The sequence below is a fragment of the Equus asinus genome, chromosome 30 (genome assembly GCF_041296235.1).
Source record: "Equus asinus isolate D_3611 breed Donkey chromosome 30, EquAss-T2T_v2, whole genome shotgun sequence".
Taxonomy (NCBI): Eukaryota; Metazoa; Chordata; class Mammalia; order Perissodactyla; family Equidae; genus Equus; species Equus asinus.
Window position 1 is genome coordinate 17548728 of NC_091819.1, and position 25498 is coordinate 17574225.

The 25498-nt window shown below is 42.6% G+C and overlaps 2 protein-coding genes across 12 annotated transcripts in view; one reads left to right on the forward strand and one right to left on the reverse strand.

The window, feature by feature from the left end:
- Nucleotides 1–7676, forward strand: LOC139042567 (axin interactor, dorsalization-associated protein-like). The gene is made up of 4 exons (XM_070501591.1): nucleotides 1–226; nucleotides 2480–2602; nucleotides 5602–5719; nucleotides 5843–7676. The coding sequence occupies exons 1-4, from the start codon at nucleotides 139–141 to the stop codon at nucleotides 5865–5867; spliced, it is 354 nt and encodes a 117-aa protein (XP_070357692.1). The 5' UTR covers nucleotides 1–138; the 3' UTR covers nucleotides 5868–7676.
- Nucleotides 7677–10179: 2503 nt separating this feature from the next.
- MIA3 (MIA SH3 domain ER export factor 3) overlaps nucleotides 10180–25498 on the reverse strand; it is a 46631-nt gene continuing 31312 nt past the window's right edge. For 2 of the 11 annotated variants that reach the window (XM_070501579.1, XM_070501588.1), the window contains 18 exons: nucleotides 24532–24603; nucleotides 24246–24350; nucleotides 23480–23602; nucleotides 23262–23373; nucleotides 22338–22393; nucleotides 22156–22246; nucleotides 21845–21983; nucleotides 16984–17085; nucleotides 16251–16311; nucleotides 16093–16128; nucleotides 15949–16016; nucleotides 15723–15823; nucleotides 15044–15181; nucleotides 14210–14278; nucleotides 14007–14086; nucleotides 13797–13868; nucleotides 11745–12255; nucleotides 10180–10736 (listed from right to left, as the gene is read on the reverse strand). In XM_070501579.1, coding sequence (XP_070357680.1) covers nucleotides 10429–10736; nucleotides 11745–12255; nucleotides 13797–13868; nucleotides 14007–14086; nucleotides 14210–14278; nucleotides 15044–15181; nucleotides 15723–15823; nucleotides 15949–16016; nucleotides 16093–16128; nucleotides 16251–16311; nucleotides 16984–17085; nucleotides 21845–21983; nucleotides 22156–22246; nucleotides 22338–22393; nucleotides 23262–23373; nucleotides 23480–23602; nucleotides 24246–24350; nucleotides 24532–24603 — 2244 coding nt within the window. In that variant the 3' untranslated portion in view covers nucleotides 10180–10428. The remainder of the gene's footprint in view (nucleotides 10737–11744; nucleotides 12256–13796; nucleotides 13869–14006; nucleotides 14087–14209; nucleotides 14279–15043; nucleotides 15182–15722; nucleotides 15824–15948; nucleotides 16017–16092; nucleotides 16129–16250; nucleotides 16312–16983; nucleotides 17086–21844; nucleotides 21984–22155; nucleotides 22247–22337; nucleotides 22394–23261; nucleotides 23374–23479; nucleotides 23603–24245; nucleotides 24351–24531; nucleotides 24604–25498) is intronic. The other 9 variants (XM_070501581.1, XM_070501589.1, XM_070501580.1 and 6 more) reach the window with 8 other exon arrangements.

The following is a 25498-nucleotide window of genomic DNA, read 5'->3' on the forward strand; positions in this document are numbered from 1 at the left end:
CTAAGTCACTTAAGAGCAAAGCTGTATTTTCTCTGTGTTGTTAAAATATTTACTCTGAAATTATTGGTGGAGCTCATTTTTATTGCAATTTCTCTGTTGCCAGGTACTTTATTACCAAGGTTGCCATCAGAACCAGGAATGACGTTACTCACTATCAGAATTGAGAAAATCGGTCTGAAAGATGCCGGGCAGTGCATTGATCCCTATATTACAGTTAGTGTAAAGGGTAAATAATTGTGTCTACATTTCCCCCCTCTGGTGAATTGTATAATGTTGCTTCTCATTTGGGACATTTGGGGCAGGGGGTGAGGGGGGCTCTTGTATCTATGATGACTCATTTAGTTCATTCTACAATGAGGCAAAATCCCTGAGAAGAGGTAGTCGTTCCTCCCTACACATCTCTGAGAGATTTACTGAAAATGCTTTGCTGTTTATACATTACCTTCACATTTGCTTCTGACTTTTTCTTTGTATATGTCTTTTTATTCTTAAAATTCCATCAGGCTGAGGCCAGCTCGGTGGCATAGTGGTTAAGTTTGCACGCTCCACTTCAGTGGCTGGAGTTTGTGGGTTTGGATCCCTGGCCTGGACCTACACAGCACTCATCAAGCCATGCTGTGGCGGCATCCCACATCCAAAATAGAGGAAGATTGGCAAGATGTTTGCTCAGGGCCAGTCTTCCTCAAGCAAAAAGAGGAAGATTGGCAACAGTTGTTAGCTCAGGGCCAATCTTCCTCACCAAAAAGAAAAAAAGAAAAAGAATTCCATTAAGGGTGCTGACTAGACAAACACATTGTCTTTAACAGCAGATCCATCCTTCAGGGAACAGGTTAAAAAAATGTCCTCCACCTTCCAAGGGTATGTGGTTTTCTCCTGTTTTCCCATACCTCCACTGCAGGCCCCCTCGTCCCTGTCCAGGAGAGGTTTATACCCAGGAGAGCCCTCGAGGAGGATCAGAATCAGGGCTTCGCTGAATCATCAGTGGAGACAGGGAGATAGGACGCATGTGTCCACATCCACACCCTGGACACAGGCCTGTGGGGCATTGAAGACATGATGTATCTCTTATCCTTTACTATGTTACTGTGGTTATTAAGCATGATTATCTTAAGGATTTTTTTTTCTTAACTATCCAATGTGGCAAACCATTTATTCCTAAAAAAAACTTTTCCAGTCTTTGGTTTAAGAGGGAAACCACAGGGGTTGAATTATTCTGTTGTTGCCAAGCATTTTAGACAGCACTGTGTTTGCAGAGCCCTCAGCAGTCTTTTAAAAAAGAATTCTGAGGTGGCTGCAGATGCAGTTGTCATCCTCTTACTCAGAAATAACAGCACAGCTAATCCAGTCCACAGTTAACCTGCAGTTTGAGGCAAATCAAAGAAACAGATATGGACTGAAATTAAATGTAGAAAACTTTTACCAATCATAGCAATAAATTCAGACCCATGGGCACATTAGTACCAAATAACAGGAAAAGGAATTTGGCCACAGGGGAGACTTTTAACGTGGAGAGACCATGGTCTCCAGCACTAAGGCTTTGATGCTTTAACTTCTGACGTTATCGCTTCTCAAATCCATAATCGACTGGAAAGTATTTATACCCTTTGTTGTTGCCATTTGCAGAACTGCGGATCTCATTCGGGAATTACACATACGACACAAAAGTGTAATGATGATATGGGGCAGGTGTAGGTGTCATGTTGCCTTTGCGTACACGTTGACCTGAAACGTGTTTTGTGTAAATATCTTTAGAAGCTGGAATAGTCAAATGTACTAACCTGGTTTAAGTTCCCTAAGATGGGTCTGTGGAATAATGCATAAACACCGAGTAGTCCCTGAGTCAGTCCATGGTGAATTTGATTAAACTGGAAGATTCCTGGCTCCAGGAAATTAAAACCATACACCAGACATGGGACCATCTGGTTGTTGTAAATCAGGTTGTGTTGTAGCAAATGTAACCAGAATTTAGGTAATACATATAAAAAAGTATTCATTTCTGGGAAAGTTTCATTGGCAGCTGTCATGCCCTTTGTTTGGTCCTCTGACTTGAACACAACAGGGGGATTCTGATAACGTTAGATGTGAAGGCCTTCCATGCCGTGCACTTGATCAGGGTGGAAAGTAGGGGTAGGGGCCTTATTGTGGAATATTATTCACATCCCAGATTTTTATTGCACACAGAAATACAGCAGCCTATTCCGTAAGTAAGACAGAAGCTTCTTTTCACCTCTTAACTGTCAGGACCGAATTTTGTCATCTTCAAGCTTCCTTTGGTACCCGGTCATGGCAAGGTGTCCTCCTCCCGTCCATGGGGCCTCCACCCTCTCTCCTCAGCTCCCTCCACGTCCCTCTGGAACCAGAAGCTCTGCAGGCACCTGCTCACACCAAATGGGAGAGTGTTAGCTTGAGAATCTCCTTGCATCTATAGTTTTTGAGTCTGTATGTTTGCTCCTAAGCAGAAACTTTTTTTTCTCTCCAGATCTGAATGGCATAGATTTAACTCCTGTGCAAGATACTCCTGCGGCTTCAAGAAAAGAAGATACATATGTTCATTTTAACGTGGACATTGAGCTCCAGAAGCATGTTGAAAAATTAACCAAAGGTTTGTAATTGTAAATAATTGGCTTCTTGTGGCCAGAGTTCCCAGCTTATCCGTGCTCGTGTTCCTGGTGGAGCCCGCACGCTTGGCGGAAGTAAATGTCTCATGGTGTTTATTGATTTGAATGAAATATATGTTTTTTAAAATGTGGGATTAGGAATCATGTTATCTAGTTATATAATAAATAACACCATTATGTAATAAAATGTTCTTTGATAGTAAAGATTTATCATCGCTAACAACAAAACAGAATGAAAGTTTTTCTCATACTAAAGAGCTCGGGGAAGCAGGGTTCCCGAAGGCTGCCAGGTTCTAGTAGTTGAAAGAACATGTTGGGGGTTTTTCTAGTTGGATTTATTGGGTAGAAAGATACCATCACTTGCAGTTAGTTGACAGGAGGATGGGAAAGGACACAAGCAAATGTTTGAAAAGGTGAAGTTACATTTTGAGGTTAAACGGTTCTTAGGATGAAATGCTTCTTTGTGCCTTTTTTTTTTTGTGAGGAAGATTAGCCCTGAGCTAACTGCTGCTAATCAGCCTCTTTTTGCTGAGGAAGACTGGCTCTGAGCTAACATCCATGCCCATCTTCCTCTACTTTATATGTGGGACACCTACCACAGCATGGTGTGCCAAGCAGTGCCATGTCCGCACCCGGGATCCGAACCGGCGAACCCCAGGCCGTTGAAGCAGAATGTGTGAACTTAACCACTGCGTCACCGCACCGGCCCTTCTCTGTCCCTTTTGCCCAACAGGAACATCAGGGTTCTGAAGAGAAGACTTCAGAATCCCTTTATCACCTGAGATTCAGTTGCAGTTTTGGAAATTTTCAAGCTCTACTGGAAGCTTGTACACAATATAGAAAGTGCCTTTTGAACAATTGCCACAACCTCTAAAATATTTGACATTTTCCTTCTCAAATCTGGTGCTGCTGCCTTCTCTGTTCTGCCACTGAAGGGCTTGCTTGCTCTAGTGCCCCTGTGAGCGTGCAGCGGCTCTGAGTGTGAGCAGAGCAGCAGCAGCCCTGGAGCCCGGCTGGATGCCGGTGCTGGCTGACCGCAGGCCTGAGTCAGAGCCCGAGGGGCGGGCTCAGCACTCTGCTGGTGTCTCTGATGCACAGCAAAGCTTGAGAATCGCTGTGTTAGAGGAATATGGAGGCAGGACATGCCTAAGAAATAACGTTGAGGAAATTTCAGTATGAAGTATGCCTTGTGCATAAAAACAGTAACAAAGTGATTTTTTTTTTCATTTAACTCCATTGCTTTGAGAAATGTTTCTGACGTGGGTGGGGAGTGTGTCACGGGCTGACTTGTCTATTTTTCTGCACTGTGTTCTTGGTGAGTTGACTCACAAGATGCTAAAAGTAGACCACATTCAGAATTCAACTCTGTGCGTTTTCTCCAGCTTTGAATTGATTGTGTACAGGTACAGTTTTAGCTGATGCTAATGCTGATGAATGTGCTTTCTTCGTGTCTCCCAGCACTTCAGTTCATCTTCCCTAGGCTGGTCTCATCTCACATTTTGTTCTTTCTTACAAATGCCATGAAGCACAAAGCTGTGCACACCAGGATGCAGGAAATGTATTATCTACTGATAAGCCAGATGAATAAGAATTGTTTAAAGTTCCTTAAAATGATGGTATCGTATTTGGACTTTAATATTGTCTCCAAATGTGACTTTGTTCTCACATTTATTCAGACTTCAGACCCAGTCACAATGACAAGGACGTGGGTTCCATAGCTGAAGAGAAATGTGATCTGCTGTAGAAGTCTGTGAGGTTTTTCAGTAACAAAATGCCTCTGTTCGTGCTGTGGAAGGAAGTTAGCGACCCTTTTGCAGATACGGCAGGTCAAACACCTGGGGACAGGAGGTCACCAGTGACCTGACAGTTGCAATCCTTTCCTGTGTTAGGAGTAGGTGGTTAAATACGCCCCTCTCTCACCCACGTGCCGTCGTCTCCTGAGCGGTTGGCTTTCGTTTCCTCCCTTGACATGTGCAGTGCTCCATTTGGCCCAGCGCTGGAGCTGCGCACATGTTTCTGAACATTGTTCAGCTTCTAGTCACTTTTGAGCTTGTCATCCGTGAAACTGTGGGATGTGCGTTGATTGTCTTGAGCCGAGCAGGGTCAGCACCTCTGGCCGAGGCACTGTTAGTAAGTCGCCAGCTAAGAGTGAGACCTGACCTCTTTCCTTCTGTTTCCATGCCTGCCTTAGAAATTAGTTGTTCTTGGCTGCATGGGTGAGGCGACTTCTTAGTCTGTTTTTAGCTTTTTTCTTGGGCAGGTAGGGAGAGCTTATTTATCTGTTGGGTTTCGGGGGCATGAACGTATCTAAATGTGTCATTACCATTTGCTCCTTGGGGGCGGGCACAGAACAGGCTCTCTCTTGAGAACTTTGTCTTCCCTGGTGCTGCTGAATTCCAGGAGAAACAGAACGGTGCTTTGACACCGGAAAAGGGATTGGGAAATAGGTAACATTTAAGAAGTGAACCAGCACATGATTTATGCGGTCTGAATTCCAAAACACTCCCAAAATTGAATTTTTGAGTTTTTGTTTCAGAAGGAGGAGAAATGATTTAAGCCTGGATTTTTGGATGAACTCTTTCACATGCCTTTTCTGCCTAATGCTTTTCTATGAATAATGTCAACACTTAAGTATCTTCTGTGTTCTTTTCGTGGTATTTAATATTATATATTATTCAGTAGTTTATGCTTCTCCTTGTGTATGAACTTATGTACATTCTTGAGTGAGTCTAGCTCAAGAAGTTTTACTGTACTTTGTAGAATTGGATGATATGGAGAAATGTCACTCCATTCAGATACCCAAGCTTTGGGTGGTGACCCAAGTCATGACATGAGGATCACATCACCAGAGAGATTGTGACAAAGGTTAATTTGTAAATTATGCCACTTGTTGCTTGTTCATATGCTTCTGGTCATCAAAGACAATGTCTTGACACTGGAAATGTGCTGTCTGTGGCTAATGTGGTTTGTTTTCATTCCTTAGGTGCAGCTATCTTCTTTGAATTCAAACACTGCAAGCCTAAAAAACGGTTTACCAGCACCAAATGTTTTGCTTTCATGGAGATGGATGAAATTAAACCTGGGCCAATTGTAATAGAACTGTAAGTGACACACAGTAGGAAATTAGCTCTGAGTGGTGACTAGTGTTTCTTCTTAGTATGTGACCTCTGAATAGATCAATCATCAAAGGATTTGAAACAGTGGTTTTTCTATTGTGCTTACAGATACAAGAAGCCCACTGACTTTTAAAGGAAGAAATTGCAGTTATTGACCAAGAAACCACTTTATCTTCATCTACATCAAACTTTGCACAAGGAATGATCCTGACCTGACTAACCTGGAACTTCTGTGAACTTCACCACTCGGTAGAAAGCATCATAGCTCTGTGTAGCGTATTCACCTTTCAACAGGCAGGAAGCGAGCCGTACCCATGCCAGGAGGCCGGAGAGGGTCCGTTGCACAGCTGTACCACAGAATTCAAAGTCCAGCACATCACTGACATCTAAGACTCCTTTGAATATGGGCTTCTTGTAGATTTTGAAACATGTTTTTACTTTTCTATTAATTGTACAATTAATAGTCACTTTTCTAATTTACCACTGCTCCTGCCCTGCTTCCTGGAACAACACTGTTGTGGGTAGGATGTGCTCCTCTTCAGAATTAATACAGCAATAAGAACGTGCTCGAGTTTACACATCTGTTCACTTCTGCGCCAATATGCTCTTTTGGTTTTTTTGATGAATGTCAAACTTGGGGCTGATGTGGGTAGGATAGGATGGCTGCTTGGAGAGGAATGGGGCCGACGGTGCCACCCCAGGTCCATCTGGGAATTTATAGGCTGCTCCTCAGAGGCATAAATGCACCTGATCTCATGGTTTTCCTGCTAAGCATAGAGTGCCTTGGCCAGAGCAGTGTCCCAGATGGGACTGTTTCCAGGTGGGAGCTCGGATTTTTCCCGGTGACCCGACTGTTTTTCTGAAAGTGAGCATATTTTCAGTCGTGTTGATTAGCTGTCCTTCTACGTCACATTGTTACTCTTTCTGATGGTGATTCTAGGGTTAGCGATGGAACCATCTCAGAATAATTACAAATTTGCAGATGGGTTTATACTGTCTTTTAAATCATGTACTCTAAAAATAATTCGAGTCAGATGCTAACAAGATACTGCAGGAATCACTGCTGTTTTTCTGACAACTGATTGTGAAACCTTAAAACCTGCATAACTCTCTTAGAGTGATGAGTATGCAAAATCTGGAGATACTCTATTTTTTTTTATATAGGTAGATAGGATTGCCATTTATTTCCTATTTAGATATATTGACATTCATCCATATGGAAATATGCAGGTCATTAGCTTATTATAATTTGACTATTTACATTACTTTTGACTTAATGGGGCATAAATAAAACTTTCATAGTACACACAAGGTGGATATTTGATACACAGAACATTAAGATTTGGGGTGGGCTTTCTGTGGGTTAGATGTAGAGCCCACATATTTAATACTCACTATTTTAAATGACCAATGCTAGCAGGAGAATGCAGTGCCAGTACTTGGCCTATTTTTAAACTAGTGTAATAACCCTAGTCATACCGTTCAGTATGTTTGCTTTTTAAAATAAGTAACCACGAGTAAGTTGTTCTAGCCCTTGCTCTTCAGGAGATCTGGTCTTTCAGTTGTCTGTGAGGTCAGTTCTGTTTATTAAGATGGATATTAAAAACTCTAGGAGCCTGAAAGCATTCTCAACCAAATTTAGTCTTGTCTCTCACCTTGATTAGATTTCATTCCAAAAGGATTCAATCCACAATAGCTGGAGAGGATGAAGCATTTGCCTTAATAAATTGCTTGGTTGTTCACTCAACTCTTAGACTGAGTTGTCAGCCCCCAGATTGTAAGCTCCTCAAGGGGCAAGAACCCCGTTTTCTCCATGTCATGTAAATTTCCTCAGGTGCTTGGCAGCACTCTGTACCCTGTGGAGTACTCAGTACCTTTTGTTTGATGTTGCTGACGAGACCTAAAACATAATCCCTTAAAAAATCTACTATTAAAATGTAGCAAAACTGACATACTGTTCTTTCTCTTTTCTTGTGGACTCATAAGCCACGTCTGTCAGTGATCATTTATATGAAGCAGCATGTGCTATCGTCCACAATGTATGGTTTCCATGAACTCCAGATGCCTTTCATCTGTATTGTTAGTGACACTGTGGACAGCAGAGCGGAACGCTGCCTGGTCTTTTGCACCATTCTCTCCCCCCAAGCGCTCTATCAGACAGTGCTACACTGCTATTCACAGGGTTTTCATGGCTAATTTTCAGAAGCGGGTGGCCGGGTCCTTTCTCCTAGTCTGTCTAGTCTGGAAGCTCTGCTGAAATCAGTCTACCATGGGTGACCCTGCTGGTAGTTGAAATCCTGGTGGCATAGCTTTCAGCATCACAGCAACACGCAGCCGCCACAGTATGACAACCGACAGGTAACAAACCCAGGCCGTGGTGGTGACAGCATGGCATCTTAACCACCAGGGCTGGCTTCATCAGTACTCAAGAAGCTCAAATTGAACACCATGTGATTAGCTTAGCTTTAATTCAGACCTGAACGAAACGACAAGTGATTGTCTTGAAGCAGTGGACACAGAATACTCCACATCCCACAAATTGTTTACTTTCCGATGGAACAAACCAGCCATTGAACAATAACCACAACTATAGCAGGAATGCTGTTAGGCCAAAACATTGTTCCTTTGTAAATGAGATGCTTTTAGCAACTAAGCCCCGAAACGCAATTAGCTGTAAACGACTTCTGAAATAGATGTGCCTTTTGAGACGGCCGAGTCGGATGGAGCTGAGGGCTGATGCCCCGGCACCTTCTGCCTACGGGCAGCTTGCCTGGGCTCTGCTGCAGACGTGGTGCAGAGGCTTAGAGCGGCGGCGCTTACAGCAGGTTCAGAACTGCTCAGGGACGTGACACTGCACTTCTCTACAGCTTAATCATGTTTCCATAATATGATACAGAATAAACACCAAAAAAAGATTGAGGTAAAAATGACCTGCTTTGATTTAAAATAGATTTAATTTACCTTTCCTATTTATTTTCCTAGTTGGTATAATCTATATTTAAATGCTATTGAAAATTAGAAATGATATTAACTTGATCATTATTTTGTGTCTGAAGAGACTGATAGAGTCAAAAGTTGTATTTGTGATTTAATCTTATTTTACATGGTTAAAAATAACCTCTGCTACTAACTATGGAGTTTTCCTCTTAAATTTCTTCTACTCTTGATGTGAAGTGGACGGACATATAGACGGAATTCTCTTCCTTTTTTCCTTCTATTTCTTATGAATTTTTAAAGTCATCTTTGTTCAAAGATCCTTATCTGTCTAAAGTGCTGTCTTTTACTAGGTTATATGAAGACCTGTCGTTTCACAGTGCAGGCTTTGCTTTTTGCAGGGCATTCTTAGTGGACTAAATAAAGCTGTGACAAGCCGTGGTCGAGGTGTCAGTGACATCATTCCATCACAGAACTGCAGAGGCTGGGAGAGTATAGTCTAACAGGAAAGAATACCAGCCTTTTATAGTTCTGATCTAAAACTTCGTAAAATGTGCTATAAAGTTACTATAATTTGAAGACTCTAATGAGTTCTTAAGAAACATTGTTTAAAAGACATGGTGTAGTAATGGGAATGGGATGGCTTTAAGTATGGTGTGATCCCAGATTCCTAGATGTGTGAGTGCTAACATTCAAATATTAATTCTGTAGTTATCAACGGACAAAAAGAACCGAGCATGTTACAAGCCTTACAATCTTAAATCATTCTTTCTCATATTATACTCTTCTGATCTTTTTTGTTATATTGCTTTAAAATCACTGGCAAGGTATGGGAGAAATAATAGACTAGACTTTTTTAAAACAAATTTCCTTACTTTTATGGTCACAACACATCATTTTCATTTTTCTGTCAAGCACCCTTAATGCAAGAATGGTGAAAAGCAACAGAACAGCAGGTCCAACAAGTCCTGCTACTAATGGAAACGCATACTCAGGAAACCACCTCAACTAGGCAGTGAGAGTCACAAGCAAGCACATGAATGCCGTACAGATGGGCCCACTGGCTTTCAAGGAAAAGGAAGACGTCAGTTGTCGCATTCTGAGGTTGCCCCTCCTGTGTGGTGAGCAACAGGGCTGCTGCCAAGTCACCATCTCCAGTTCTGGGAGCCTGAGTTTGCATGTTTCCAACATGGCACCCGTCTCATGAGAAAAGAATCCAATGAAGCAAGAGACACGTGGGAAATATTAATAAGGAAATTTTTATGAACTATTACTACAGAGAACCTCAGCAAGAGGGGAGAGAGTGGCGTGATCTTTTAGTAAACATTTTTAGTGTAACAGTCTTCATGACCAGATATTTTAAAAACTCAGGCTTATAAACACTGTTGCTCTATATTCAACTGATGTACACTAAAAATAGGATAAATGGAAATACGTGTTCTTATAGCATTTCCACAGGAAATGTTATTTTTCATGACGCTCTAAATCATTTAGCAGTTACATATGCTACATTAATGAAACACAGGTATTCTTTATTGCACATTTCAAAGTTGTAAGAAGGTGCTAGATTCCGAGGTGGCTTCTATTTAGGGGGGAAAATGATATTTTTTAATTGTTTGGCTCAAAAATGCACACTGCCAGGGCAGCTTAGTTCTAAAACCTTTGAAAATAAACTTTTGGATTTTGAAGCCAATAAAATCCTTTACTGTAACCCAAGAGTGCACGGTTCACCTTCTCTTGGACGAAGTGTCAGAGGTCCCTTAGGGGCTGTGTTTTAAGGCCGATGAGGAGTCCTTGCCACTGCTCTGCGAGTCAGACGGGGGCTCATCTCGAGAGCCGGAAGGTGGTAAGTCTCTTGCAGCAGAAGGTGGATAATCCTGGGGGCCGTGGGTTGGGGGTGGTAATCGGGCACCAGGAATAAAGTATTCTCTCGGGACAAAATTGCCTGGAGGTGTAAAAGGTGCGTGTCCCGGTAAAAACTCTCGAGGGTCGACAGGCAGGTCCCCTTTTCCAGGTGGAACACCTGGTGCATATTCTCTTATGCCTAGTGGTGGGCGCGGACCAGGACCTGGAAAAGTAAAACACAAGTCATGTAAATACCTACAAACATATCTAAATTTAGAGGGTTCCAGGTATGTTCGTCTTTAATTGCTCACAACCCTAGAAGTCAGGTGGTGGCATCCCCACTGTGTAGATGAGGCCAACTGAGGCTCGGCAAGTTGAAGTTACAGGCCTGTGGCCAGCCCGCCATGAAGCAACACAGGCAGGATTTAAACACGGCTCTACCAAGCTTGTGTTTTTTCTACTACACAGGTTTGCCACCTTTATCTCTCAAGAGCTTGGTTTGTACTTGGAAGTACCATGTGTCACACCAAGATGACAAATTATGAAGTAACACTTCATAATCACTACAACAAAGAAATTTTGATAAAGGCAATTCCATTATCTACTACTGTATCAAGTAAAAACTCATGCAGCAGCTCAGCATGAACCTAACATATGCCATCGAAATCAAGGTGCTTACCCTAATTACACCTAATTAAATTCAGCAACATTCACTAGGCAGTTATGAAATTCCACCTTCTCTTTAACACGTCCTTCCCAGTTAGTCCCAGCTTGGAGAGTGACGGCTTAATCCCTGCCTCTTTTACACTCTCCGACCCACTGCTTATGCTTCCATTATGGTGATTATAAGCTTTATGTTGTAGTGTGTATGCAGCTGTGTCCAACAGGACAATGTAAGCTCCTGGAGTCAGAAGAGGGACTAAGTTCTATCCACCCCAGGGCCTGGTACGTAGCCACAGATGCTCACTAAACATCTGCAGTAGCAGTGTTTCTGCCTTTCTGTAATAGCCCCTTTCTCCTTGTCTATGGAGATACCTACTGCCCATCTCGGTATAGGGACGTTATGTGGCATCCCATGTGTCCCAAGAAACTTGAGGAAAAGTCAAAGTGTACCCAGCCAGCTTGACCCTTTCACCACACAGCCCTGTAACAGCAACTGTTAACATCTGACCAAGAAACAGAGAAGATGAGTACACTTTACAAGTCAGTTACCGCTGTTCTATCATCATACCGAATTGTGGGCCAAGTGGCCGAGGTCCAAAGGGCCCACAGAGCTGGGGAGGCGGTCCATGATGAATGGGCGGTGGAGGCCCGGAGAGTTGAGGCGGCGGTCCATACTGCCTGGGCGGTGGAGGCCCGGACAGTTGAGGCGGCGGTCCATACTGACTGTGCGGTGGAGGCCCGGACAGTTGAGGCGGCGGTCCATACTGATTGGGCGCTGGAGGCCCAGAGAGTTGAGGCGGTGGTCCATACTGCCTGGGCGGTGGAGGCCCGGAGAGTTGAGGCGGCGGTCCATACTGCCTGGGCGGTGGAGGCCCGGAGAGTTGAGGCGGCGGTCCATACTGAGTGGGTGGTGGAGGCCCGGACAGTTGAGGCGGCGGTCCATACTGACTGGGCGGTGGAGGCCCGGACAGTTGAGGCGGTGGTCCATAGCGAATGGGTGGTGGGAGAGGGCCTCCCACAGGAGAGCCCATGAAGGGCACCCCTGGGAAACGAGGGGGCCCTTTTGTAGCCATATTCACCTGCAGAGCAGAAGCAATTAAAGTTCTGAAGTACTCTGGTATGACAGACAAAAGCACCAACACCAGTAAAAGCTGAAAGCCAGGGAAGCAGATGTCAGGCACTTGTCCAAACAGCAGAACCAGTGCAACGAAACTGCACTTCCATTTGTTCCCACTGACAGACAGCTCAGGCAGGTGAAAGGGTGGCACAGGAGTCAACAGTTTCACCGTAGTCATGTTGTTGCTTGTACATGCAAGTGGAAGGGAAAGCAGGACGACTGCAAAGGATATTAACGGGGGTGATTCCCGACTAAACCCGTACCATACACATCGTAATCTATTTCCAGAGCAACCCTCCCTTCCCACATCTCCCCATCACCGCAGTAGCTCATTATTTCCATACTAAGAACAGAGAGAACGAAAGGGAATGAAAAACCCCTTCTCTCTACATGTAGTAATAGCTGACATTCCGACTACCTTCAATTTCCTTTCACATACTGCCGCTCATTCTCAGATCTCTAAATCTCTACGTCTGATGTCTTGTTTTACATATGAGGGAAGAGAGAGAAAACAGGAGATGATGTGCTGATGGTCACACAGCAGGTAACAGGCTGAGCTGGAGTTCAACATCGGGTCCGATCCACATCCATGCTCTTCCCGCCTCTGCCTCCCCCTCTAACGAAGGCGGCTCGACTCTCAAATCTTCTACAGGGGTCTTGGGTCTTATCCAAGCTGCCCCTGGATAAAAAGATCTCTCAAGAGATGTGTACTCCTGGAGTCCTGCACTGAAACTTGGAAGTTTTTTCCAACAAAAACAATGAATATGCAAGCGAGGCAGGCGCAGCTTTATATCTACCTTCATTCACCAGTAGTACCGTACTGAACATTACAAGATACTGACTAATCCTTTCCTATGGGAATTGGGGTTGAAAATTCTAAATAATTAAAATTCACGTATTTTGATTTCAACATAGAGAAGCCCTGTGAGGTATGATCAGAGGTCTTGCCAGCTGTAACTGCTATGCAAGTTACAAGAGAAGACACTTACATGAGCATGATTTAAGGCTACTGCTGGGAACTGGCCCAACTACAGATGGTCACTATTGGGTATTTCACCTCCAGCAAACATTCTCCAGTTACCAATCTGTAATTTCAGATTATTCAAAATAGGGTCTGCCTAGTATGGAGATATTCTTAAATAGCGAGCTTCCAAACAAACATAGTAACAACGAGCCACACAATGCATCACGGCTCACCCTGCCTTAGACCACCCAACTCTGAAGCACACCGTGTCAAGCTGCAGAGGGGACTTTGCAGTTTGTGGTTCATTAGAAAGGCTGTTCTAAACAGGTTAATCACCTGACCAAAAGAGGCAAGAGCAGAAAACGACCAACCAACCAACCAGTCAGACTTCAGCAACCCAGCAACACTTCCAAGCCCAGGCAACAGTAAGATCAATACTGCCATGCAGTCTAAAGAAAGCGGATCCGGGCCATGCTCTTCACGTCCTTTCCAGAAACAGCCCGCGTGACCAGCTCAGCCCTGAGCCTCGAAGGACTTACTGCTCCAGGAGGCTCAGCCAAAGATGTAATGCTGGGAACTGAAGGGCCTTCAGGCTCTTGGGGAACAGTTTGCTTTTTCAAAAAATAAATGAGAGAGTACAGATATAACAGAACACACAAACAGGAGATGGACGAGGCAAAGAGAGGGTGTTGGAGAAAAAGTTACATGTTTCCTGAAATACCGAATTCCAATCCAAAATGAGAATTTACCTTGCCCTCCTCCGTCACCTTGGCAGGGGAAGAGCTTCTCGAGCCGCTGTTCATCGTGGGAGCTGCACCAGATCCTGCATCTGCCAAAGGCCAGAGAGCTGACTGAGACTCGTTCTGACTGAAATACGCTTTGAGGAAGAACGAGAAATCCTGTCCCCCTTCCTCCACGACCTCAGACTCTGTGAGCACACTCAGGTCCTTACCAGGGGCAGAGGGTTTTCCAGATGCCTCAGACGACCATCGAGGACGAGGGAGAGGCCCGTCCATTGACCCTTGAGAAAGAAAGAAGAGAGCCCTTGCATGGATTTTTCAGAAGAAACAGAACACCTGTGGACAGGTCAGGGTTCGACTCTACCCCGAAAGCAACATTAAAAATGGGTCTCCCAGTACACATGAGGGGAAATCACAATTCCTGCACAGACTCCAAGAATGAGAGAAGAGCTGCCATGGACTGAGAGAACAGCAATAAAGCCCCACGTTAATAAAGCTGGTCAGGGGCTCCAAGCTACAGGCTGGACACAGCTGCACAGGGCGAGCTTCTTCAGCCCACATGTACACTGACTTTCATGTGTGATCAAGTACTACAGACATTCATGATGAGAAATAGACTTACAGCATCTCATATTATAATGAGGAGAAACTGAAGTATGCTGCATAAATTATAAAGTCTTAAGGCGACTTTTTAATATTTAAGAGAGAAACTCCATAGAAATTTAAGGATAAAGGCTTATACTTCACAGTAAAAAGTTCAAAAGAAGCAAAACCAATAATAATAAATAATATTTATATATACGTACTTATATATAAATATATTTTATTTATATATGTATAAGGTAATAATACTAAATAAATAAATGCTTTCTGTTCTAAAGCAGATCTCACAGTAGACTATTTATTCTCCAAGATAAATTAAGACATTTTCTTCTCTATACAGGACAGACCCAAATTCTAAAATGTTGTTTACATTAGAATTCTCAAATAAAAAGGGAAAAAAACTCTTGAAATAGTTTATTGCAAGGTAACACGTGAATGCTCACCAAATTCACTTCTAGGCATCTCTCTTCGACCGAGCGTGGCAGAGAGAGGTCGCGCGGGTGGGTCTGCTGTCAGTGGAGGGGAGCACTCTCCACCACTCACAGGAGACGGGCCATAAGAGCCATTCTGGCTCAGAGGACCTGGGGACCACAGTGAACCATTACCACCTGAAGGCAATCTTTGCTTTCTGAAGTTCCTGGGATTATTTCTAGGGCATTATAACCATTAAACAGAGAAATAAAAAGTAATTCATAGGGGCCAGCCCCATGGCCAAGTGGTTAAGTTCACGTGTTCCACTTCAGTGGCCCAGGGTTTCGCCAGTTTGCATCCTGGGTGCGGACATGGCACCACTCATCAAGCCATGCTTAGGTGGCATCCCACATGCCACAAGTAGAAGGATCCACAACTAAAATATACAACTATGTACCAGGGAGCTTTGGGGATAAAAAGTTGACTGCTGCCCTTTAAAAATGCTCCCCAGGAGCAGCCCCATGGCACAGTGGCTAAGTTCGCGCACTCTGCTTCGCTGGCCCAGGGTTTGCCGGTTCGGATCCCAGGTGCGGACCTACACACTGCTCATCAAACCGTGCTGTGGCAGGCGTCCCACATAGAAAATAGAGGAGGATGGGCATGGATGTTAGCTCAGGGTTAACCTTCCTCAAAAAAAAAAGTGCTCCCTACCTCTCCGGGGAGCATTTTGCATGTTGGGTCTTCCTGGCATTGGTTTTACAATCACAGGTTCTTCCTGCAGCATGGCCATCTTTTGGGTCATTTCCAATAATCTTGAATATAGAGAAAGAATAGACTTAAATACGAAACAGAAAATCAATTCCTTATTAGATCCCACACAGCACAGCCTTAAAAAACTTTCAAATACACTGGAAAAACAAGTATCAAAATCCCATACTTGTGTCGCAAGTTAGAAGATTCTCGTTTCTCTTCAGCTATAGCTCTTTCCGCAGCACGAGCTTTGAGCTATTGGAGGAAAAAATACCAAATTCAGTTGTGGTAGACTATGCACAAAATAAACGAAAGGAAAAAAAAATCTTACCCAGTTATCATGCGCTCTCTTCTCGTGCGCAGCGAGCTGAAAAAGAGAACACATAAAAAAATATGTTTAGGGATTCATTACAATAGCCATTTAATATTATAATCGTCTGTATTAAGATGCCAAAGAATTCTGCAGCTGTAGGGCAGTATAATTATTACCTGGTTTTTAAATGAGCGCTCGGTTTTCTGTAATTCATCTTCCATTTCTTCAATTCTCCGCCTAAGAATAACGATTTTATCAACCAAAGCACAACTCAATCAAATTTTAAACAATCTCACCATGTTCCCTTTACTCTAACAACTGTAACCTCATAGACTTCATCCATACATATAAAACATATTTTACATGGTTATAAGAGTAAAATACGATCAAAACTAATACTACGTAATGTTCTTATTTATCATTTAATGGCTGAAGAATCAGAGTTGGTACGTTATAATGTCCCGAACTGTTCTCCAATAAATTCTCAAATAATCCTGCTATGAATATCTTCCCCCATAAAGCATTTTCTTCCTGTAATTACATCTACAGAAAATTTCCCAGAGCTATGACAATTGGGTCTGTCAAATGGTACTATCATTTTAAAGGTTTTTAATACACCATATAGCAAACTGCCTTCCTAAAAGAATTATATCAATATATAAAACCACCCAGAACCCTTGGTAGGAACCAAGTTCCCTTATAGTCTTGGGTATAAGGAAATTTTTGTCAATTTAACATTTTTTCTTTTGTTAACTTAAAATTTACTTTTTCTCATGTGAATTAAATGTATTCATGCTTTTTGACCATTTCTTTATACTTCTATGCTATTTTATTCCACACAGTGTAAAACTCATTTTTAAAAGAAGTTGTTTCATCCGCCGCTGAGACCCTCTCCAGAGCTGAACTTACTTGTAAGTTTTCAATTCCTCGGCCGCCAGCACCACCTTCTCGTCTGCGACTGACAGCCGCTGCTCCTTCTCCTGCCGCTCAAACTCCTCCTTACTCAGCTTCCTAAGAGAAAAATCAGCTGTCAAGCCAGTGTTTCTCTTTCTTCCCAGCAGTCTGTCTGAATGCCTCTACTCAAATGTTACCGCCCATCCTCTCTGAAATGCCGACACACCACGTCAGAAAGAAACTCAAACCTGCCACTGAGGGGGAGAAAATCAGTCTCTGGCCTGTTGGCATACCCCCAGCACTTTCTAACTTCTCCTCACAGTTCTCTACTCACTAGTAAGTAAAACAAATAAATGTAAAAACACTATGCGCTCCACGGGCAAGTTTCTTGGGCTTGAGATGATGAAAGCTCATTTTACTTCAATGTGAAAAAGCCAGGGCCAATCAATGTAACACAATTAAGCTTAGGGTAAAGAGCGGATAATTCCTTCTCTTAGCTCTCCCATGGAAGGAATGCTTCCCAATCCAAGACTGGTACTATGATAAAGATGGTCAGCCCAACAAAGAGCATTTAGAACGTATCTTCTAACTTATACATCAGTTATAGTATATGTAACTGTATTATCTGTATGTAACCATACATAACTGTGTATAACTTCTAACTGTGCAATCAACCACAGGACATTTCCACACTCAGATATAGAACTCCTGCTACCTATTCTCAACGGACTTGTGATTAAGGAAAAAGAATCGGCAATGTCTACTGAATAGAAAAAGAATCCAAACTGTCCCATAATCGAGGTATCATCCACTGGAAACTGGTTTTAACCCAACAACCTTCAAGCTCAAGATTTCAATTGACTCTAACATAGATGTAGCAATATTGAATGGTTTAAAAATGCTATTTTCTTGTTATTCTTGTACTTCTTTACTCATAGCTCTGATTCAAAAGATACTTAAAACTTAATTTGCTATGAATCAGAATCAAAATGAGAAGAGCCATGGTAAAAAGAGCTGATAACAAAGAGAAAAAGCATATGTATTCGTTTATAACTGCCCATTCAATACTTCAGCAAATATTTAATGTGTGGCTGTAATATACTGGTCACGTAGAAAGATGCTAAGATAAAAAAAGTATGAGCAAAGTACTACCCCTGCACTAAGAGCTCACAGTTTAATGGAGAAAAGATGCACGTAACAACAGAAAATCCCTCACTCCAGCCAAGGAAGAGATGTGAGAAACTGAGTCTTGAAGAAAGATCAGAGAGAAAATTTTGCTTCCAGTAAAGCCTGAGTTAGTCGGAGAACACTGAGAACAGCTAGAACACTGGACAAAAATATAAAGAATGTGAAGGCGTCAGAGACCTAACATGTCGGCTAACGAATGTATGAGGCCAAGATCCAGTAGAGAAAGGAATTCCAGGGGCCAGCCCGGTGGCGCAGTGGTTAAGTCCGTGTGCTCCGCTTCAGTGGCCCAGGGTTCACAGCTGGGATCCCGGGTGCGGACCTACACACTCCTCATCATGCCAGGCTGAGGCATGTCTCACATACAAAACAGAGGAAGATGGGCACAGATGTTAGCTCAGTGACAATCTTCCTCTGCAAAAAGAGGAGGATTGGCAACAGATGTTAGCTCAAGGCCAATCTTCCTCACCAAAAAAGGAATTCCAGAACTACAACTAAGCCTGGCATCTGGGTTTCCTGGGTTCATCCATGAATTGAAGACAATGCAGAGACATAAGGAGGCCGAGCAGAACTTCTAAGAGATCCTGGGTTCAAAGCAAAGTGAAGTGGAGTTCAAGGCTGCCAATGAGGGAGCTTCTAGTAAAAGCCCTAGGCTTGGGGTGAGACTAGAAAGAGCTGTGCACTTGAAGTGCCAAACAAGCAATACAGTGTCCTTTGAAGGGACAAGGCCATTTTTGAGTGATCTTAATTGCTGATTGGATTAAAGTAATGGCAACAAGTTAGAAATAAACTCAATCTTTTCTGCAGGAAAACATTATCCTAGGCCTCTAATTTCCTCTATAATTATCATATACAATGTTCACCACTCAACCGAAACCGACGAGGCCCTCCACAAGACATTGTGATCAAAATCTAAAAGACAAAAGAAATGGACCCATCAGGTATCCACATAATGGAATTATCGCACAGACTTTAAAAATATTGTGCCTTATATATTCAAGGAAGTAAAACTGAAAACTAGGAATTTTAGTTCCTAGAAACTATAAAACTGAAATTAAGAACTCAGTCATTGATTTTAGCAGTAGATTTGACAACTCAAGTGAATTTTAGCACACTAGAAGATAGGTCAGAAAAAAAACTCCATCCAGAACAAAGCAAATACAGATAAGAATGTAGGAGACACACTGGAAATAATAAAAAATATTTAAGTGGAATCTTCAAAGGAAAAGAGAGAATGAAGCAGAATCAATATATGAAGACCCAAAAATTCAAGAGGTGCTGACGACCGCAAGTAACATAAACGCAAAAGAGCAAAGAAGGGGGAGGGGAAGGGAGCAGAAAAAACAAAAACACCCACGCCAACGCACCTCCCACCAAAACCGCTGAAAACCCAAAAGAACGTCTCCAGGCAGCAAGCGCAGGAGTGAGACATGTGAACAGGGAAAATAAGACTGACAATGGATTCCTCAAAGAAACTTTAAAAGCAGAAAGTAACTGGTTATCTTTAAAGGCTGAAATCAGAAAACCGTGAAAATCCTATAGCCAGTAGAAAGATCCTTAAAAAATGGAGTCAAAATAAAGATGTTTTCATACAAAGATAAACTGATCAAATCTGTCACTACAGCTTGCTCTTCAAGTGCAATGACCGTGATCCCACATGGAAGGTGGGAGACGCAGGGGAGAAGGAAGAACTGCTAGAAACACATGTGCCGATCGAATGAACACTGCCGGGAAAGCAGCGTAAGAGAAAATCAAAACATCCTGTGGAGTTTAAGTAACAACACATTACCACAACAGTTCCAAGTCAGGAGGGGGCTGAAGCCCAGGAAGAGGTAAATCTTTATGTCAGACTTTAAGTGCAGGGTATAGGTTGTGGTCTTTAGGGTAATTACATGAAGACAAGTACCAAGCTTAAACAGGGGGAAAGCAGATTAAAAATACTGAAGCGATCCAGAAGACAGGAGGGAGAGAAAAAGGAACACAGAACAGGCCATCAAGTAGAAAGGAAATACCAAGAGGCAGATGTAAACCTAAATATATATTTAGGAGTTACAAGAAAAAAACGAATACTCATCCAGTCTCTATTGCTACCTACCATTTACACCACAACTCACCCCAAAAATGATCTTAAGGAACATACAACTTGAGTAGGCAGGAGACTGCCAGGAGGAAATAACATAAAAGGACACCTTCACTGCAGAGAAAGCAACAGGCACGACGACAAAGAGGCTCCGAGTGGCATGAGGAAGTGTGTTCAGTGTGGCTGCAGGTCAGGAAGCATGAGAAGGAGCTGCAGGAAACGCACCTGGAGAGGCAGCTCAGGACGACTGACAGCAAGAGCCCTGTGTGCCTGCTCACGAGTCAGGAATTGACCCGGAAGGGAATGGGGCATCCTGGATAGATTTTACGCACATGACATGGAATAGACTTGTATTTTATAAAGTCCACTCGAGTGGTTGCAGAGAAAATTAACCAGAGTTTGGAAGAAAGGGTCTAAGAAAGAGAAAGTGGAGCAAGGCGATTAGTTAGGGACTGGCAGGAAAGATGATATGAGCCTGGACTAACACAGCGACTCGGGGGATGGAGAGCAGGGTACGAAGCAGCCATGGTGACTGGGTGCATGCGGGAGGAACTGAATGAAACAGTGCCACAATGACTGTACCATCAAGAAAAACAAACGCCATTTAGGTAACTCAGCTTACTGCTGGTAGCAGAGAAGTGCTCTTTAAAACAAAAGGTAATGAAACAAGAAATACTTCTCTGAAGCAGGCCAGATATTTAGATCCGGCGTGAACAAAATCTGGAAAATCTAAACTGACTGCTTGGTAAGAATTAGAGAAAAAGTTAGCAGTGGACTTTCCTTGTTTAATGGCATCAGGCAATAACAGCCTAAGCATTTTAACAGGATTAAATTTGCTCAGCAAGACAAGCTTCCTCACAGACTGCCATATATGCCGAAGAGCAAAGTATAGGAGCCAGCACAAACGCAACTGCCACTGACAACCTATTTTTAGAGAACTCAGGTATTTTTGTGGAGAAAAAAACTTACAATGTTCTACAGAAGTGCATCTTTCAAAAACTACCTACCTCCAAATTTGAGATGTATACTTCAGATTAACACCTAAATAAACACACCCAACAGGTATTTCTGTATTTAAAACTCCCAACACCCTTGCCGCAATGTCAATATGTAACGTTTAGTCTGAGTATTTGATTATATTAAGTTCCAAACTCAATACCTTCAATATCTAAATATTCCTTTTGAAGTATTTATTCTACTAAAAATCATGTCATACAAACCGCTCCGCATTTTTAAAGTCTCTATTAAGAACTGGAAGAACACTGCAAGGCAAATCAGAATTACACAACTGACCACAGAGAAAGAAAAGTGAAATAAGCGGGGGAGCCATAAGAGGGTGTGGATCTTCAAAAAAAGCCCTTCCACGGTAGTAACTGCTCTTAGTTCCAGGAAACCACTCCCCTCTCAAATAAATTACAGGCAACAATTTCTGACAACTTGTTACAATGGAAAGAAAAATGCAAGCTATGGGAAACGAGGAAGAAAGAAAGAAAGACAAATCTACACTGATTATAGATGGTAAATCCTCTTAAAAAAAGACGGAATTATCAATAGCAGCACACGCATTTAGTTGTATGACCATACTGTTACCAATGAACCACGAAATCTTACTTCTGCAGAGCCATCTCCTTCTGCTGATAGAGCTCGTTCAGAACCTCCACTTTCTGCCTCAAGGTGCTGCACTCAGCCTCTAGTCCAGCTTTGGCAGCCTCCAGGGAACTGCGATCATCTTCTAATTTCTTTATTTGGTCTGTAAGGATAAAACATTCGAACCTTGTGTGCACGCACAGGACCTGAGAACTTGCTGAGGGGGGATGCTAAGAGGCGTGAGAAACATGAAAGCAGGAAGCCATTCTTTATCTTTCCAGCGCAACTCTACAGCTTCCCAATATACGGCAAGTTCTTCTCAAGAAGCGACCCACCTTTCAGGTTACACTCAGTGGACATCGACGCTCTAAGCTTAACTTGTGAAAGTTTTAGATCCTCTTTAACCAACGATATTGCAGTTTGGGTCTAAAAATTGCAGAAGAGAAAGAAGTATTCTTAAAAGCGCAGCGCAGTAAGAAGTCACAGGCACTTAGGGGCTCGACAGAAAGGATTATACCCGAGAAACGTCCATCATCTGCTTAATTTGATTTTTCATCCTCTCACTCTGGTCACCTGAAAGACAAATGGCTTTAATCACTTCTTCCTCCCTTGCTTTTTAACTATATTTCCTTGATTTCCCCCAAACTGAACAATTACCATGTTCAAACATTCAAAATAAAAATAAATTAACTAATAGAACTGATTAGACCACTTGATTTTTACGAGAACCACACACTTAGATTCAACAAGCGAATTCCCAGTTTGTACAATAAAAATGTTACCCATGTGGTGCTTGAGCAAGAAGGGACGTGTGAGGTGAAGCTCCGTCTTCTCTCTCAGCTCCACTCCCCATGGTCAAGTATCTTATTTACAAAGACTCCCCCACTCTGTTCTCCCCTTGAATCCGCTACCAGGTGTGGTTTAAAATCCCCACTATGCAAGCAATATCCAGTCTGGGAACCAGTGACTAGAAACACTGCTACCCTTTAGCCTCTGCTCTCATGGCCTTAGTTAGTTTGTGGCTCCCACCACCTCAGTACTCTTAAAACTGGTGGTAGGCCTTAAAACCACAGAGCTACAGACATGATGAGTGTTAAATTCAAATGTCATCTCCACAAAGCTGAGAAACAAGTTTCTCCCACTGACCAGCATTCAGTACTCAGAGGTCTAAGACATGACGAATGTTGCTCTAGCTCCAGGGTGCACATCTGGTTCTCAAAGGGATGGGAAAGCAAAGTCAGTGTTCACTGCATGCCTACTGCTATACCACAATCCAGCAACGCACCTCTGCCCAGTGCACACAGAGGGACAGACAAGTGCAGTGACGCGTCCACAACTCGATCACTGAAGAGGAAATTTAGTCAGCCAAACAGGAGCATCATGTACTTAATTAAAGACAGGAAAGCAAAAAGAGGTCCAACTTCCCTGAAACCAGTCTTACCTCCCACTTCCCCATTTGCTAATTCACCTGGCTCATTTCCTCCTTTATTTTGACCCTCAGGTTCAGATTCACAATCTATCCGATCCAACTGTGTAATGCAATTAACCAAAGCCTAGAAAAGAAGCAAAATGGTATTAGAAAGAGCCTCTCAACGTTAATTAAGCAGATTTCTTGAGAATTCATGAGAATTAAGCCTGTATTCAAGAGAATGAACTTACATCAACCTTATCATCTTTGTGAGTGACAGCCATTTCCAAATCTTTCTGAGACTTCTCAAATGACTGGATTTGCTCACTGAGTTCGGCATGCAATTTACTCCAGTCTTCGATTTCCTGCTGCAACTGAAAAGTTAAAACACATGAATTTCCAAAGGTTAGGGCTTTCACACAGGAGACATCAGGACCACATGAACGAGACAGGGGAGCAGGGAGCCATGATCCTCTCTGGCCTGTCACCAAGGCCTTGGTTAAGGCAGAGGGGAGAGGCTCCAACCCTCAAAACTGCAGCGAGAACATAAGAGCTGTCAGGGAAGCTGAACCAGCCTACTGCATCCTTCAGAAAATGATAGCCTACTCAAAGAATCCACTTCCAGGAGGAACAGAAGGGCACGTCTCACTGTCTGCCAAGTCCAGACTCCAGAGCACGTAATGCTCCCTTGGTCAGTGAGGCATTAACTGCTCAACGGAGAGTCATAAAGACCTAATTCTTTGGTCTAAGAAGCAAATCCATTGCCCACTTGAGGCTATTCAAGTTACTAAACAACACTGATAGCTACAGGAAATTGTAGAGAAGAGCAGAAATCCAGAACAGATGGAGAATGTATACATGCAATTTAGGGAGCGTGGTTTAAACTTTGCGTACCTAAGAATAGAATACTGCATACATATTTCATTTCCTTAAAAACAGACGTGAGAAAAGACACTCAAGAGATGATGATACTCAGTTCTCTAGTTTACATAATCTATGACGTTGACTTTTCTTTACCTGCTCTTTCTTCTTCTTAAGTTTAGCATTTTCTTCCTGAACCCGAAGGCATTCAGACCTCACCTTCTCTTCACTGAGTTTAGCTTCATTAAGAGCAATCTGAACCTAATGCAAAACACTTCTATTAGTGAATTAACTCCAAAGAAACACAAAAAAAGTTACACTTTCCCAATTAGACATCATATATTTTTCATTTTTTGCATATTCTAGCACACATCAAATGTGTGCTCCTCAACAAAACTAAGACATTGTATTAATATTCTGCAGGAACCGTAGGCCGCTTTACCTCAGAAAATTCTGAAGCATTCAGTGAAATAACATCCTTTAACTTCTCTATAGACTTCTTGTTTTCCGATATCTGTCATGTGGAAGAAGGACATAAAAATGTATTAGGATTTCAGTAGAAACACTGGGATATATGCCAAAAAGAAGAAACATTAACAAAACATATCCCAGAGCCATCCTCTACATATCAGGTAAAAGCAGGTATCTACTTTTAGCCTAAGGAAAACAGTCAAGAATATAAAGGAAATGAGGAAAGAAGAAAATAATTGGAGGCATAACTATTGCATGCCACCTACAACCTTCTTGGCTATGAGATAATGTGGTAGATGACCAGACAAAAAGGTGAAAGCAAAGAACATGAAAATAACTTTCAAGTAAACCAGTTCAAATCCATGGTTTTCCCTAGCGGTAGAAGGAAAAAAAAAAACCCAAATCACTGTAAAATCTCTTTTGCCTGAACTAAAAATGGTGGGAGGTGAGGGAGAATACACAAATCTCACGTATAGAAGAATTCCAAAGAATTTATGAAGATACTGCCTCCGCAAGGAGGAGGAACGTACTCTTCACTCTTTAACTGTGGGTCGTGTACAGTCACTTCCTTCCAAAGAAGACAGTGTGCAAAGGTGGAAAACGGGTCATTTTACAGTTGAGAAACCTGGCAAATGCTACCTCACCAGGTGATCAAGCTTAACCGGGTGTGTGACATATGGGAATCCTCTCTCCTCTCGCTGCAACTTTTATGTAATTCTAAACTGTTCTGAAATTAAAAGTTCATGGAGGAAAAAAAAACACGCAGAACAAAACAAAACAAAGCACTAGAACTGTTCGGCTCGGTTATGTTTCTCAGCCGTTCTGTGTGTTTCGGAGGGCAGAACAAAGTAATTTGAAAATTACCCAGGGCTGAGGACAAAAATACTTCCTAGGACCATTAAAATAATAACTTGCTGGATTAGCATTTAAAATTCCAT